The 17,596-nt window shown below is 41.6% G+C and overlaps 1 protein-coding gene across 1 annotated transcript; it reads right to left on the bottom strand.

Moving 5' to 3' along the window:
- Nucleotides 1-612: 612 nt before the first annotated feature.
- Nucleotides 613-17,527, bottom strand: vwa7 (von Willebrand factor A domain containing 7; the record flags this gene model as incomplete). Its single annotated transcript, XM_080731755.1, has 18 exons — nt 613-1,179; nt 1,557-1,716; nt 2,061-2,197; nt 3,013-3,290; nt 3,461-3,553; nt 4,067-4,219; nt 4,312-4,444; nt 4,762-4,968; nt 5,220-5,336; nt 9,000-9,112; nt 9,708-9,877; nt 10,251-10,446; nt 11,044-11,178; nt 11,557-11,653; nt 12,091-12,324; nt 12,415-12,657; nt 13,883-13,946; nt 17,451-17,527. 18 exons carry the CDS (start codon nt 17,525-17,527, stop codon nt 613-615), a joined length of 3,174 nt encoding a protein of 1,057 aa, XP_080587881.1.
- Between the last annotated feature and the right edge of the window lie 69 nt (nt 17,528-17,596).

Below are 17,596 nucleotides of genomic sequence, written 5' to 3'. Positions count from 1 at the left end.
ACGGTAACTTGTAGAAACTCCACCCCTTAGCTTAAATATGGGTAAATGTAGAGGATGCATTTCATGTACAGTGACAAATACCCCAACAACAGCAAATATATTTTTGCCCAAATATGCTTGATACCTTTTAAATAACTTATTAAAAAGACTATTACAAAGTTAAAGTAGGCCTAAATAGCCTACAATTCTTAGCCAGGTAGGCTACTGCACCTTAATGCCAATGTATAATCTGCAATTTACTGGCTACATTTACAGTAGGTCTGTTAGTTTGTGTCAAAGCAACTTGTGCACAGATTGGCATGGATGGTAGTTCCAACGATTCAAAGTATGAATGCAAAAGCAAAAATGCAAAGGTACCATTCATTCATTTAGGGCAAACTAAATACATACATATACATCTTTTTTTTTTTCATTTGCCTTTTTATTTATTTTTAGCTTGAAAAAAAGAGAAAAAGTGTTTCATCAGATCAGCTTGGAGAACTGTTTTCTGCTTTCTCTTCAAGTTCCGCAATTGTCTGTTGTTTAATTCTTGCTCGAGGGGCCGAAGGCCAGATGTTGAGGCTGCTGAACACCAATAATTATCTCACAGAGTACTTTGACACGAGAAGAACATCACAATCCTACGGACCAAAAGCACAGTGGAGTCCATAGCAAGCTAGCCAGCAGCAAAACCCAGCTGGCTGGAATTGTCTTTCTAGCGCTGTTCATTTCTACGATCTTGTCTGTTTGCAAACTCTTCTGAGGAGAGGTCAAAAGGCAGCGCCTCATGTTCCCCGCGGCATCCCAAACCAGGAGCTCTGCATGAGGAGAGCAGCAGCTGGATGTGTACCGTACCCACAGGGGCTGAGGTGATCCTTTCATCCATTCAGATACATTGAGAGGGGCATCTCCTTTCTTTAACCTGACCGTGTGGTGCTGGCTCCCCTGAGCTGTCCCCTCCACCTGTGTGTGGTTTTGTCCAGAACTGGGCTCAGCCTCTTCCATGTTGTCCTGTGGAAGTGTGGGGCTTTGGAGCAGGGCGAGAACACCCTCACCCTGTTGCAGCTGGAGGAAGGCCAGGCCAGAGCGCCCCCTGTCTGCCACGGCTAGTGAGACACTCCAGCTGGAGATGGAGCACTGGGGAGCACAGGACGACTCTACTCGCATCGTGGAGCATGATGGAGGGTACATGTCTGGATCCTGTGGCAGGACATTGAAATAATAAGCAAAGCACGGAAAAAACAATTCAAAGTTTTCACAGTCTTTCTAATAATAGCTCAAATAGCAGATCTACAAGCTCAGAGTGCGTTGTTGCACTCATTTTGTGTGACACCGTCATACGATTAAGTATAAAATAGCGGTTCAGTGGTTAATACAACATATAAGTAACTCCAACTTTGATTGTCAAAGGAAACCCTTCAAAAGGTGCCTCACATCCCACTCTTCTATCCCATTAATTCCATATTGTATCCTAGAGTTACATTTAAGTATACATTGCTCAGGATTAGAGTCTTGGCAAAATGGCTTAAGTAAATGTAAAGTCCAAAACGGGAGTGGGTGTCAAATGAGTGCCTCACCGGAGGGACCACGGTCAGGTAGGCCACTGCATAGTTTGAATCAGGAGAACCCTGGGCACGTACAGTCAGTGTCAGGGTGACAGTCTCTCCTGCCACGGCTGTGGCAGGTGTGTGGAGGTTCACCTGATCCCGAATAGACCCTCTTTCTGCAACAGGGAAGCTGGGGCATTGAAATACAAATGTATACAAAAAATTAAACAATTTGCTTTTAAAATTCCAATTCCTGTTCGGCATTGTTTCTGTGTTTTTCTTTTGTATCGCAAAGTCTGTGCAATCGCAGAACAAATCATCATGTAACTGGTGTCACTGTTGTTTTGAAACAAAACGCTTCAACTTGTCATTCGGATGCTGTTCTGATTTCACTTGATTTGACTGAAGCTAGACAGAGAAGCAGGTAGTGCTCATGACCGTAATATGATAAAAGCATGAGGAAATAATGGCACAAGTGAACCTGCAGTTCATCATCAAGTGAAGTTAAATTGAATTTATGTCTCAAAGCTGCACCTGTGTGGTCCTCTCTGATGAAGATATCCACGGTCATCATCAGCGCTTAGATCAAATAGGCGGGCTGGACCATGGTTCTGGACATCAAAGCGTACCACTGTGCTGTGACCAGGCACCAGACGTGGGAACGAGAGCACCTACAGTACAACAGAGAGAGAGAGAGAAATAGATACACACTTTAAAACTCTAACCTCATGTTGCCAGGCCTTCCACAGTACATGTGGAACAGTACAAAGCTTGGTTGTCATTCAGAATTAACCAGTGTGATCTGTGGTCTAGAGCCCGCCTTCCGTTTCCACTAATTTGCACAGATGCATCTGCACCGTTTCCATATTCATTCTAGACCCAGACCGGATAAGCAACCTGCAAAATTGAACCCAGCATAGTAAAAACCCAAAAATGAACACAAATGTCATTATGTAGAGGAAAGTGTAGGCCTATGTATATTTATAGCACATATTTATGACATTTATGTGAGACAGTTTTACGTATTACATTCATGCATTCATTCAAAATATGTATAAAATTAAACTTAAAATGTCATATTCAGTGCTGGTATCATATCATATCGTATCATATCATCGTTCCTGTCGGGTAGAATCCTATATATTCATTATGTTGTTGTTCTTTTCTTTCTTTTTTTGTAAATTAATTTAGTAAATTCCCTACTTCTTCATACTAATAAACTCTCACAACACGTCACCATGCACTGTGAGCTTGTAGTTCTGCATTTTTATTTAATTTAATACATTTTTAAGTGAAAGTGGTAAAGTGGATTTTATAAATACTGAACCAGTATTAGCTTGTGACTAAATAATAACTACATTGGATCATTGAAACAGATAATTATTTTCCATTTTATGAAAAGAAACAGTTTTGGACATTTAAGGTTTCCACCCGACAGTGACGATTTAATACTCGGAGATCATTGTTTTGTTTTGTCTTTGCTCACCTGTATCTGAACGTGGGTGGGCTGTATCATCTCAGTGGAGGCCCTCTCCAACCTGTTTCCTCTCCTGTCTTGGCCAGTCAGGCGGACACAAAAGGGAACTCTGGGAACTGAGTCCATCCAGCCCACCAGCTCCTCCACAGAGGAAGAGGAGGAAGAGGAGTTGAGCCGCACCTGCTGGAGGCTTTCCCCGTTGGCTCCCAGCAGTGTCACATGACTGAAGGAGACTTCCTCTTTGGGAGCCAGGCCTGTAACAGCCAGTACCAGGAAGGTAGGAACACCTGCAAAAGTAAAGGAGTGGCAGGAGTAATATTCCTATTTGAGTATCCTAATACCAATGTTGAACTATGACACATTAATATGGTTATATAATACATTGCTGATAATGATAAAAGGTCATTTGTCACTGGAGTGAGATTGAGCTAGATAGATGTAATCAAAGGGAGGTCACCTGCTATTGGATTGCCCTCCATTCTGGACAGACCTGGGTGTGTCTCATTGGCTACAGTTGCAAAATAATACAGAAAGTCCACATTGCTGTCACCTGTGGATACAGAGCAGACTATCATTCAGTATTTAACTAGGCAATATTGTATATTATGAGTGTGCAGACTGCGCATGTGTGCGTGTTTGCATGTGTATATAAAATTACAAATTAAGTCTGTACACTGGCAGTCAAACCTTTATTAACATTTGGACATAAGTCTTCTTCAGAATGATGCCCCAGTTGTGAGAGGACATTTTCTGAGGGACAGCGAATGCATTTTCCGGCAGCGGCACCTGCCGCGACGTCGCCAGACTTGCCGACAACAGCCGCGGCAATGATTTTCCTATGACGCAGCTCGATTGTCGGTCTGTCCGGCGTTGCCACGGATTAGGTATAATTGCCACGGCATAGGAATCATTGCCGCGGCTGTTGTCGGCAAGTCCGACGACACCGCGGCAGGTGCCGCTGCCGGGAAGTGTATTCGCTCCTTCTGGATTTTCTTTTGTTAAACAGACATTCAGAAGGTTCTGAACGGTTACGTTAACAGTACGGTAATCACATATCATTTACCTATAATATTGAAGGTGAAGTGCCCATCAGCCTTGGCTTGGAGGATCCATTGCCCTGGCTCTATAGGAGAGAGCAGGCTAATGCGATGCAGACCTTCAAATCTCTCCATCTCTGCCAGAGGACCCCGTTTATTCAGGATTGACTGGCTTTGGCCTGAGAGGGATGTGAAAAGAACACATTTCAGTTAATTCCATGAATGGAGCATAATTAAATGGTGACTGAACTATCTAATGAGAGCGTGTTACCTGATGGGCTGATGAGGTTATAGTGCAGCAGGTTGCCACTGAGGTGCAGGATGACCGTCTTGACAGCGCCGTCCACTCTGAATGAGTGAGAGGACATGGAGTCAGCATCACTCTCCACATGGAGGAGGGTCACCTGCAAGGGAAAGGGACAGAGGCATGATCTTATCTTATAACTTATCTCATCTTGTAGCGCAGAGGTTCTCAAACATTTTCAAGTCAAGTACCCACAAATGTATATTTGGCCACGCAGAGCCGCATCTGAAAAGAGGTTTGTTGTTCAAAAGAAATTCAAGATCCCCCTCCCCTGAAAATAATAGATCTAAAATAGGGTTTAAAGTGGTTAAACCGATTTTGCTGGGGACCCCCTGGAAACCCCCTCAAAAGTAATTTTGGTCTAAAGACCCCACTTTGAGAACCAGTGCTCTAGGGGTGCTGATTGTGCTGCGATACCTTGTCAGGTGCTGTGTTGTCATCCACGATGGCAGAGACCCTGTGGATGTCAGCGTTGGTGGTGAACACCGTCAGTCCCCCCGATACAGACGACAAGTTGGAGTAGAGAGAGAAACGGTCAGGGGAGAGAGTCTCCCTCCTCACCCTTCCCTTCCTCCCTGCACTGTCCATTTTGTGACTGGGGTCTTCAGTGATGAGGAACGTCACCTGCGGGACAGTATATACAGGTAGAGCAAACTTTGAACAGATTTTTTACATTTGGTCCCATTGATTGAGATCTGTTTTACAAGAGTGAAACCTGGCACACATAAGTAGCCTTATAAAAACAACGCAAATCACAGCACATTAAAATACAACATATCAGCACATTAAAATACAACATATGCAAAATACAACCATAATCAGTAAATCTCTTGAAAAGTACATGAGGGTACCATATTGACTACAATAAATGTTACCTTGCTTTGCCTCTCTAGTGTCAGAGCCTTCACTACGTCAAACAGGTGGGCATCTTTGGGGGAAGCATCAGTGAAGACAAATATCTCTGACATAGGTGGGCTGTGAGTGAGAGCAAGCTGAGAGAAGACATCAAATTAGCGACTTGTGGCTGTGCAATAGTAATAGACAGTTTACACTCATCGGTAGAGTACCTGTTCAGTGTCTGAGATCTCTAGACACTGTTTACCCCTGTTTACTCCTATGCATTGAGATTCATAACTAATGTTAAGTACGGTATATGTTGTAAATTGTATGTTGTGGTTGGTTATTATAGTAAACGAAAACTAACTAAAAAACGAAAACTAGAATGGAAAAACATTTCAGTTAACTGAAATAAAAATAAAAACTAAGCTTTTTAAAAAAACGAAAACTAACTGAAACGGTATTGTGTGTTTACAAAACTAACTAAAATAAACTAAAATTATAGAGAAAATCTCCTTAGTTTTCGTCTTTTGTCTTTTGTGGAAATAAAAAATAAAAAACACCAGTTGGTGAGGTCAAAGAGAGAAGTTGTATGTCTCAACATTCCTGCCACTCTCAACAATATGATGTTTTGTTGATTTTCTTTATTAACTGGGGACCCCCTGGAACCACCTCAAGGACCCCTAGAGTTCCCCAGGCCCTACCTTGTAAACCGGAGCATACATATTTTGCTAAATGCCTGTTGCCATTGGTTATGGTTTTAACTGTGTCAGCTGACCACATGTACTTCTTAAGAAGAAAAGTATGTTTGTTACTTCCTCAATTCTCACATATTACTGTACATTCTGTGGTAAACTGTCTATTCCACACACACACACACACACACACACACACACACACACACACACACACACACACACACACACACACACACACACACACACACACACGCGCGCGCTCGCGCACACACACACACACACACACACACACACACACACACACACACACACACTTTTCAACTTGCAGGTTGAAAAGACACTTAACTCTGAACTAAGTAAGATCTGCACATGGCTTAATGACAACAAATTATCAATTCATCTGGGAAAAACTGAGTCCATCCTCTTTGGATCAAATCATAACCTCAAAAAAGTCGATAACTTCACAATCAAAGTGGGTGACAAGGTCATAACACGAAAAAACGAAATCTCTTACTTAGGATGTATCCTTGAAGCTAATCTTTCCAGTGAAAAGATGACTTCTAAAGTAATAAATAAAATCAACCAACGGACTCGTTTCCTACAGAGGATCGCCCCAATGGTCAATTTCAACACACTGAAGACCATAGCTGGTGCAATAATCCAGCCCCTCTTTGACTACGGAGTCCACGTATGGTATCGTGACGCCCCACAAGCCCTAAAAACTAAACTCCAAACAGCCCAAAATAAACTAATTAGGGTCCTACTTCACCTTCACTATCAGACTCACCTCACCGCTACTCACCAGTTAAGAGTGGGGTGGCTCAGAGTAGATGACAGAGTACAGCAACTTGCAATGGGCCTGGTGTACAAGATACACTACACCACTATGATACCCAAGTACTTGTCAAAATACTTTATAAACATTAAGGATGTCCATAATTACAACACCAGAGGCAGCGCCACAGATCACTTTCAACCCAGAGTCAAAACCAACAAAGGGTCAAACTCCTTTTTCTGCTATACCACCAAAATGTGGAAAGCCTTACCGAAGGTCATAAAGGAGTGTGGATCACTAGCATCCTTTAAAATTGCCCTGAAGAATCACTTACAGGCAGCAGCCATTCGCAACTGGTAAAAAACTAACCTAGCCCAACCCTACCCTCCCCTGCCCCTTCTTTGTATATACTGTTTATTTAGACTTACTGTTTTCTTTTTTGTTTTTCTTTACATATCTACTGCATAGTACTGTGTTCTATTTGTCTGTCATTCAATGTTATATGAGATACTTCAATGGTTTCCAGTGGAAATAAGCTTAGTCTTTTCATGGATCTCCTTTTAGTAGACCTTGTACCAGTGAACTGTACCGTCATGAAACTGTACCTTTTCCTATGCAAACTTCTAATAAAGTCTTCAATCAATCAATCAATCACACACACACACACACACACACACACACACACACACACACACACACACACACGGGGGTGTAGGCCGAAGCAAGTGTCAAATTGTATTTGAGGAAGTGAAACTTCCTAATTCTGTTCAGATCACAAACAATTTCTGCCAGATATGCAAATTCAGTGACCAAGACATGGTCAGTGAAATGAGCCAATGCTTAAAGGAGCTATAGTCAACTTTTTCTTGAAAAACGGATGCTAAAATAAAAATGTTTCGAAAATATTTTATAAAAAAATAAACAAGCTTCATATATCTGTTTCTATTCAAAAATGACCACAAAAAGCGTAAAATAATGATAAAATAATCATTTTGGCCATTGTCAGACCAACACTTTGTTTACATTCTAGTCTATAGACTAGGATGTAAACAAAGTGTCGGCCCTACAATGAAAAAGTTGACTATAATAATGAATAATGAATTAAACATATTATTAGCAAAGCATTTTTACAAAACAAAACAGAATATTGAATCAATATTTAGAAAAAGCGTACATAATTAGTTATAAAATAATGAATAATAATGAATAGATGAGGCCTGTCAGCAGAACCTACTGTAGCAAACTGACAGTTAAAGTGTGACTTGCATGATGGTGTAAATTATAAACCACACTTCACTTCACACCCTTATGAATGTGTCTGTTTACTTGTGCTGACAACTTCATTTGTTACTTTAGGGGCATTTTGTACTTTTCAGAAAAAATACTTTATTTAATACTGGGCAATATTGCTCATGCTTATAGGAGAAAATGAAAATCAGACAATATTTTTATAAACTTTTGGATTTGGAATGGGGCTTCGGAAGGGGGGTGTTAGAAGTGGGGGTGACTGTGTGTCTGTGTTTTGGCATAATACTGTGTATTTCTGTGCATCTATGCTTCCGGGTCAAAATGACCCGAACAGCACTAAAGGTTCAAAAAATATGAGGGGGGTGTAGCATGGGTGTAGTGCAAAAATATTTTTTTTACATGTTCATCTCAGAAGAATCTTTAAGGCCAGTTAGTTTCAGGTGGAATTTTTTTTAACTTCTACCTTTTTTTTCCAAATGAAAATGTAAAACGGTCAAAATGACCCGAACAGCACTTAAGGGTTAAACAATACTTTTTCCGGAGCTTTTTTAATCTCACCCCTGACAAATACCCCATATTAGGTAAAAGACTAAAACTAACACTAAAACTAATAAAAACTAAACTAAAACTAAGCATTTTCAAAAAATAAAAACGAAACGAAACTAGCAACCTCACTTTAAAAACGAATTAAAACTAAACTGTAATTAAAAACAAAACCTCAAAACTAATAAAAATAAAAACGAATGGAAAAATCCAAAACTATTATAACCTTGGGTTGAACGGTAGCCTGAACTATCCCGGTTGCGTGAATTTAGTCACTGGTTGACATTTGTTTATAACGTCATTTTGGGCATGTTCCCATGACACTTATGTCTTTATGACACACATCCGTCACATCACATCAGTCTGTGTAATGTATGGCAGAATGTATTTTTTCCTTTTTGTCCTGTGATTATCTGTAACTTTCTTGCTACTGTCTCTTGGCCAGTTCACATAAAATAACATTTAGAATTTCACTGTGTTTTGTACCTGTTAAATAATGGTTAAATAAACAAACAGTTTGTACTTGGTTAGTATGTTTGCTTTAGCATGCCGACCTGAATGGCAGAGAGACACATCTCTGGCTCATCTCCTCCTCCCAGGGCTGTTAGATTCTCCATGTGGAGCATGAACTGTTCTGGATCATCAGTCTCGTAGACTGGTCCTACGTCTGTAGCACAGGGTATACACATTTACTGTGACAGACAGGTCAAGTCTGTGACAAACATAATTCTAGTAGGTATTTATTGAAATGCTGCCATCAATTATCATTTTTCTTAATCAAAATACTGTGACCTGACGGTGGCTTATCTCCCGATTAGGGAGTCTTACTGGTTATTATATTATTATTATTACTCTTGCTACAATTTGGTCTCAGACCAACGCCCTATTACAGGACGGAATTGGCACAGGACGGAATTCATTATTAATATATCAGACCAGTTACCCATATATGGATATCCTTGATACCCATATATGGAGAATGATCCATGTATATGGAGATATGGGCATATTTGGATCGGCGGTTCTACAAAAAAAAAGTATTTCATGAAACTGTACATTGTGCAAGTAACGGCAGGGGAAGCCGCTATAAGAACATAGGCAAAAATCTGGGCTATCCGTGTGCAAAAGTTGGAGTCTGTGGAACAACCGTGTGCTGTGAGACCCCAGACATGCTTATAATAATAAAAATATCTGGATTTTATATAGCGCTTTTCTGAGTACCTAAAGTCGCTTTACAAGTGTGTGGGGGGGCACAGCCTCACCTGGGTCATGGAAGGGCACAAGCAAAAAGGTGCCAGCCTGTGCGGGGTTACTGGCACGGCTCTGGATGATGGACAAGGCCCGGCGACGGGCAGCAGTGATCTCTTCAAACATGCTACCTGTTGTGTCCATGACAATCACTAATGCAGGAGGCTGCTTCACACTAAAGAGCCTTTTAAGGAACAGGAAACATAAGAGAGGAGAATTCAAATCATAAAATAATCTGTTGGAAATGTGTAGCTTTGTTTGAATGGAAGAGCAGAGTAATAAGTTAATAATACAATACAACTTATACAGTTGGGGTGGATGTGTTTTGTCTCCCTGCTCTTCTATCAAGACATTTAGATTTTCATGTCTCACCTACACAGGATCTGACACTGTACAACGCTTGTACGAAAAATCTTTTAACTGCACAAACAACCTAATCCTCAACTAACAGTGCTCTTAGAATTGAGTTTTTGACATTTCTCAGATTTCTGTACTTCACATTTCTTACCAAGGAAACCTTTGTAATAACGTGGTATTGTCACTGTCATGAATCTCACCTCAGGAAGCTTGTTTGGCTCACGGTGTCTCGAAGGTCCTTTAAAACAGCCAGAGTGGCCTTGGCAGCCAGCTTAGCAGCATCAAAGTGGAGGTAGTGGTGGGGGGAGAAGAGGGGGGATGTGCTATCCTTGTTGATGCCCCCCTTGGCACCTTTATGGCGGCTACTGTCCATTATGCCCCCATGACTGCATTTTCCTGAAAAACAAATAGCAGAATACCTTTAGGCTAATGCTGATCAGTGTTTCAGTATGTTAGTGATTGATTGATTCGAGTGGTCATGCCTATATTCCCTCCTCAGCCCTACGTTCCCTCAGTTTAGGATTAGGCTTGGGGTTAGGATTTCTGGGGTTATGGTTGATGCTGCCTGCTAAAGGTTAGAGCTAGCAACACTGCAGAGCTCAAGACAACTGATCTTGGATAGGAAGGAGTTGGACTAATGGGACGTCGGACTATCGAGATTTTGCCGTGGAGGGCAATGATCCAGGAGTCCCAAATTGGTGGCAGCTAATCCACATTCTCACATCACATCCCATGGCATCACACGCTTATGGGTTATGGTTGGATTTTAGTGTTAGTTTTGAGGGAACATAGGCACGTTCCGATTTGAGATTGTATGATTTTGTTTCAATAAGATCTACACCTATCAAACAACAACAATAAAGCACATTTTAATGTAATTTACTTTGTCCATTTCTGGCAGTGCTGGTGCTATACCACCATGTCCCAGAAAATAATTCTACAAATAGTATTTATTTTACTGTGACCATTGTCCTTAACTGGACTTGTGCTAACCATGTGGTTTGGAAGGGTATGTGCTGAAGTAGCCTGTGGTGAGCAGTGGAGAGTGTTGCTCTACGCCAGTGACTCTGGGCAGGAGGTTCCCTCTACAAGTGGCACTGAAGCATTCCATACAGGTGGGGATATCATCTATAGGACACAAAAGAGGTTTAGTGTTGTGGTTATCCACTCCTGGTCTGGTGATCCAAAGTATTACAGCTTTTTATCTTGATTTAACAGGGAAAATGCACATGAATTCACATCACATTAAATTGCATCACAACTGCTGTGTTGTAAATGTGACAGATTTAGCTATAGCTACTGTAAAAGGCACATTTTCATTGAATCCAAGGCTAGCTCTGGTTCATAGCGTTTTAAGGAGTTCTAACGGTATGCACCAGTCCAGAGCTAATCCAGGGCTAGTAGACCTGGAACTCCAGATTAATGCCATTTTCTAAACTGGTAGTCTAGATTGTGGTTTGTGGTAACCTGACAGTGGTTAATACACTGGCATTTTGTGAAACTAACCTTTAGCCACAGGGAACGCAGGCTCCTCAGGTTGTAGTAGGTGGAGGTAGATGGAGCGCTGGCCCATCTCCACCCAGTTACTGTGACTGTAGAAGTCCTGATGTAACATGGAACATGTAACAGACTATGTATAAATACATACTGTACATAATTGTCTGTCAAGTCTGTCATCTATGTTTTCCCACTCCACTTGTACGTTACAGTCATAATCAAACCTTTTAATGTGAAGGACCCCAAATTGATATGTATATATTTGACCATGGACACCTATCTGAAAATGTTTTGTGTAATATATAACAAATTACTTTTGACAATTATGAACACAGGCTACAGTGGCTAAGGAGGTAGAGTGGCAGTATGAGAACCGGAAGGTACCCTTTTCAGTCCCCGGTTCCTCCGGGCATCATGTCGAAGTGTCCTTGAGCAACAAATCTAAACGTTGTGTGAATGGGTGAATGTAATGCACATTGTAAACACGTTGGATGATGATGATATCAAAATGTGTTTACTATTAAATCATAGTTTTGTTTGTACCTGCAGGGAGTGTAGAAGCTGACCCAAGCTGTGACGGGCTCTCTGATACTCCTTGGCCCGTAGCGAGAGCAGAGTCTGAGCCCAGAATTGACGCAGCATCGCAATGGCACTGTCGACTCGCTCCGAATCAAAGTGGTACACCGGGTCAGACCTGGTGGAGCTCAGGAAGTCCATGGCAGCATTGGACTTCACCACATCTCCTACGGCTCGCCAGAACCCACGACCCAGTTCAATCTAGAAAAGACAAATGTTGATTAGTTTTTATTTTACTGTCATCAGAATTGTAGACATTCAATTATATGCCAATTGCCAAATACGCTTCACCTGTTCTCTTGCATAGCTGTGCTGGTGTTTATTGACGGTCATCAGGGTCTCCAGGGTGACATTAAGGATGGCCTGCTCTGTGATATACTGGTGTGTGTGTGAGTCCCAGGATAGGGTTAACACCCGCGACCAGAAGTTGGGAAGGAAGCCGGTGCATGGTACGACCAGAAGGTAAGCAAGAGCAAACCTGTGGATCCAGTCCCCTTTGCCCCAAACTCTTCCTCTCGTCTGTGACATCACTTCCTGGGATTAGGGTGGATGGATGGCATCACACCTGTTGATTGGGGGGGGGGGGGGGGGGGGGGGTATAATCAGACAGTCTTTCACAATGCAAATGCATGCAAATATTGGCGTATATTTCAGTGGTATGTTTGCAGTTTGTATGAGAAACCGTTTGCTATTAAATCATATGTCCCTTCACATACCTCACTCCATAACATTACACTTGAAAGACACACAAGTGAAAATTACTAAAAAACTGACTCTGCGTATATATATCTTTATTGATCCCTTTTTCCAAATTACACATTAAATCTACATCTCTGTCCCTTAATTGGAAAGTTTGTAAAAAAAAAGAAGAAAAAGGAGACATTATTCATGATGGAGTCTAAATAAATGGATTTGTTAAATCTTTCAATGTCTTTTGTGGACTTTCCTTGCAGTGATATTTTGACTCCCATTATTATCAGTATTTGTTGAAAGCCTTTTTGATTTGATCTCAGTATTATTGACCATAATGATGTTTTGCACCAATGTAGTCAGTGTGCTCCAATCAGTTGTTTGTAATCTTTTGTCCTTGTCCGCCTCCTCCTCTGTCATGTTTCTCAGCTTTAGTCTGTACAGACCCTCCTATTGTCCTTTGTCATCTTTGTTTAGATACAGTACAATACTATGGTCCTTGTTCTCATGGGCCGGGCCTTTTAGGAGAAAGTGTCTGAAACAAAGCCTGAAGCCTAAAAAAAAGCTGTGCTCTCTATTCTGCCATCCTCTTTTTAACAAATCAGATTCAATTCATTGACTTGGCCCTGCCGATTGCTCATTATCAAATCTAAGAACAGTAATTTTTGGTGTTTAGAAATGTTCAATGCAGGGGGCTTCGAAACAAGATGTCCCATTCCAAATAGAGGCATACCAATTAAGTGCTCTAGGTCAATGACAGTAACTGCTTACTATAGCTGTCAGGAAATCTGAGCACATTGCAGTAAATGCACTCCAAGTATAACTTCATAAAAGTTAAACAATAGCAGTTATCATCATAGTAATAAAGCAAACAAGCTAAACTACAACTTCATCGTGTGAAGGAGTGCATAATCAATTTACATCATCGTTATTTATTAATACAACAATAAATCATTTAAGTCTGTATTAATAATGCAACCATAATTGCTTTCAAGTAGGAGGAGAAAATATATATTTAATATATAAATACTTTTCTCACCTTAGTTTGTCTTGTTTCCTAGGCTTTTACTTTCTCTTTAAAAGGTGCTCTGATGCCAGTGCGTAGATGCTCTGATGCCAGCGTGTAGATATGTCTGCAGGAAAGCCACACATGTAGTAGCTTATGGTCACATAGACCCAACCTGCATGCACGGGAAGCCGCAGTTGTCACACTGACATCTTAAAAGAGTGTTATTGAGTCTTCATGTCTGCCTGTCCTTGGGTTTTGTGTCTGGCCTTCCACTCGTTATGAAAACACTTAAAGTACTTAATTATGAATGGAAGAAGCTTCTTTTTGAGGTGGGAGGAATGTCTGGTTGACACATCTTGGGGGTGTGTGAGCAAGGGGCCATACGTAAGGCGGAAGGACAGCCCGCCATGGCCCCCCCCAGGCTTGCCCCCACCGCTGTCGCCTCCCATTATAGCATGGTGCATTGGCTCGCCACAATGAGGCTGCATATATTACCAGCCATCATGGTGTTCAACTGAAGTTATCCCCACCACCCCGTCCAACCCATCCCAACCCCCCGTAAACCCCCCCACCCTGTTCTCAATTCTTCACTCTCCCTCTTTTCTCACAAAAAACTAAACAAAAAAAACAACGTTTAGGCTGGCTTTCACAATGGCAAACACTCCCTCCCTCCCCATCCTTTCCCACTAGTTATCCGCCATTCTAATGGCAGTGTAAAGAAGGGAGGGGGGGGGGGGGTGTTGCTAGCCAACGCTAGGCTTGGCGATGTACTTTGGTCTATTGGGCTTGATTGGGTTAAAAGTAGATGGGGTGAAGGTTTTTTGTGTGTGTTTGAGGGAGTTTTACCATAGGTCATTTCAAAACTAGCCTATAAGTGATACATAGCAGGGCTTCTCAACGTGGTGTCTGGGGAACCCCAGGGGTCCTTGGAGGTGGTACCAGGCCGACCCCAGAAAATGGCTTAATTTCACTGTTATTTCAACCAGTTTGGTTAGGGAATGTATAAGAATGAGTGACTATTGAGATCATGAGGTTTCATTCTTTCCTCTGAGATGCCTGTTAAAGGTCAGTTTTGCTGTTACTGCTGTGAAGACAGTGTGCAGGATCTACATTTTTACATTGTTTTACTCTTTCCACTGTGACCTCATATAGACAGTTGTTGAATTCCGTAATCTAATCTAACAATAAAAATGTTCTCTTATAGGGGTCCCCGGTCCCTGGCACAAAGTATTTTTAAAAGATTGTGTTGTGTCTAATGTATATGATACATTAGAAGACAATGTTTGAGAACTACTAGAGAGGATGATATTTCTGCAATAATCAACATATCTTTGGTACAGAGGTGAGGAACAGACAGATAGATGAGCAGAAAGCAGTTGTTGTTGTTTTTGCTCTAGTTGTGGCTACGGTGTGCTTCACCACAAACCTGCTTCATAAGAGACACAAAACGTTTCCTTTTTTTCTGTTTTCTTTTTACAGTTGGTTTTTATTTTGTTTTGTGGATCTCTGTCATTGCCTATTCTTTGTCTATTGAGCCTTGTGTTGTACTTATTGTTTTGTAACCGTTTTTCTTTTTTTTAAACAAAGAAATAACTCTCTAAGCTTGGTAAACTAATCCTTATAGTTGACCGTGTTGGCTCTGTTCTTTTTTCCCTTTACACTACATTTCTTTGCTGAAATGTCTGACCTTGAGAGCTTGTAGATCTGCTATTTTCAGCTAATGTCCCCTCAAGAACATTTGCAGACTACAAAATGTGCTCCTCGGAGCACAGGTCTCCACCAGGTCAGGTAAGCTATTTTTGGCCAGCAATATTCGCAAGTCAGCAATCAGGATGGAATATGAAAAATTGGACGGATCAGTCTTGATCACTTGACCATAGAGATAATTTGTACTGATTTGCGTGATGCTTGGACAAAGTTTGTGGGAGTAATATAAAAAAAGTAAATGTAGCAAAAATCTGCCTCCCATATAGTGGCGCTATAATAGGGCAATTTTAAAAGGATGGCATTTGTTCCTCAGCGTAGAGCAAATTTGCATGCAAATCTTCACCGCAATCGGATGTGTTCATGGTTTGCGGCATTTTGTTCAAAAAGAGCCACTCCTGAAAACTTAATATGTCAATCTTAGCCAATCAGGATGGAATATGAAAAAGCAAAGATATCCATCTTGATCACATGACATTAGAGAAGTGTACCAAGTTGTGTGAAATTTGAATACAATCTGAAGGAATAACATTTAAAAAAGGTTTTACATAACAGCCTCCCGGTGGCGCTATAAAAGGCAGATATGATATATTTCCTTGGCCTCTAGGGAGTGCGCATACAACGATTTACACTGATCGGTGGAGTTATAACCTATGTAAAAACACAAATCAGCCAGATTTGAACATTTTCAAGTGGCATTTCTTCGTCGGCCTAGTGGAAATGTGCATGCTAAGTCAGAATGGAATAAAATCTGAAAGACCTGAATGACAATAGAGATGGGCTGTGTACCGATTTGTGTGATTTTTGGACAAAATCTGTAGGAGAACTGTCCAAAAATGTGTTTTGCACAAATCGGCCTCCTGGTGGCGCGGTGATTAGCTGTCCACGGACGGGCGGACGGACGGACAGTGTGCAAAACATAGTCTTTGCTATGCCTGTCGGCCTGGCGGAGACAAAATAGACCCTATTCACGGCCCGCCCACGCACACGCACTCAGCAAATTTCTCAGCAACTTCCTGGTGCTGACGTCAGCTTTGAAGGGTAAACTAACACAGAAATTGCTGGACGTAGCGTGAATTCGGTCAATTGTTCAGCTATGCTGTGTGGCTTGGAACGTTGACGAAAAGATAGGAGGCGGAGCTGGAGGTGGCAGAATTGAGGATGCTACGATTCTCATTAGGTGTAAAGGAGACCCAAGATCAGAAATGACAACATTAGAGGATCGGCCCAGGACAGAAGGTTTGGGTAAACCAGAAAAGTGGTGGGAGAGACAGCCTGAGAGTGAGAGACATGGAAAGCAATTGCAACAGGGTTCCAGCCAGGTAAAGGGAATCCACTTGGAAGTGCGACTTCAAATTAGGGAGAAAAGTCAGAGAGATCAATAAAGGTCAAAGATTATGAGAAATTATTAAATGGGGAGTTGTACAGCACAGATTAGATACTATAAGGCGTACCCAGCTTGACACACTTCAACCCTGAGATGGTTTCCTGTTTACATGAGTTGAATAGTAACCCTGTCAGTTTCCTTGGCTTGTTGCTTATTGGTTTGCATAGTTTTTCTTTTTTCTTTTTTCAGAATTTAGAGTAGCTAATAATTTTTTACCCCCTTTTTCTCCCCAATTTAGTCATTATGCCAATTCAACCCCCCCCCCCCCCCTCCCCCCTTTGCGTTGTCACTGCTGTTTTATCCTACTGACTCACCTACCAGTGAGGAGCCCCCACCGGGAGGACGTAGGGCCTTCGTCCAACTCCTCCCGCCCAACACTCTGACAGGTGCTGCCCCAGCCCGTAGGAGTGCATTGCTTTTCAACAGTCCCATCTGTTTTTCTATTTATATGGTCCAGTTTATGCGATTTAATAAGGTTAATTTCAGTGACAGATGACATGTCACAACATGCATTCAGGTGCAATGTTGCATTCTCACCCAAATTGTTGGATGTTCTCTGCGGCGATGTTGGATGACTGAGGTGTTCGTATGAAGAAGCCCTTTCTAGTCCTCATGTCTTACTGGACTTTGGCGTAGAACAGCTTTGGATTCTGATTCCCACTGTGCTGATGATACTATATTTA

The sequence above is a fragment of the Nannobrachium achirus genome (genome assembly GCF_963921795.1).
Source record: "Nannobrachium achirus genome assembly, chromosome: 8".
Classification (NCBI taxonomy): domain Eukaryota; kingdom Metazoa; phylum Chordata; class Actinopteri; order Myctophiformes; family Myctophidae; genus Nannobrachium; species Nannobrachium achirus.
This window is presented reverse-complemented; position numbering and strand designations above follow the sequence as displayed.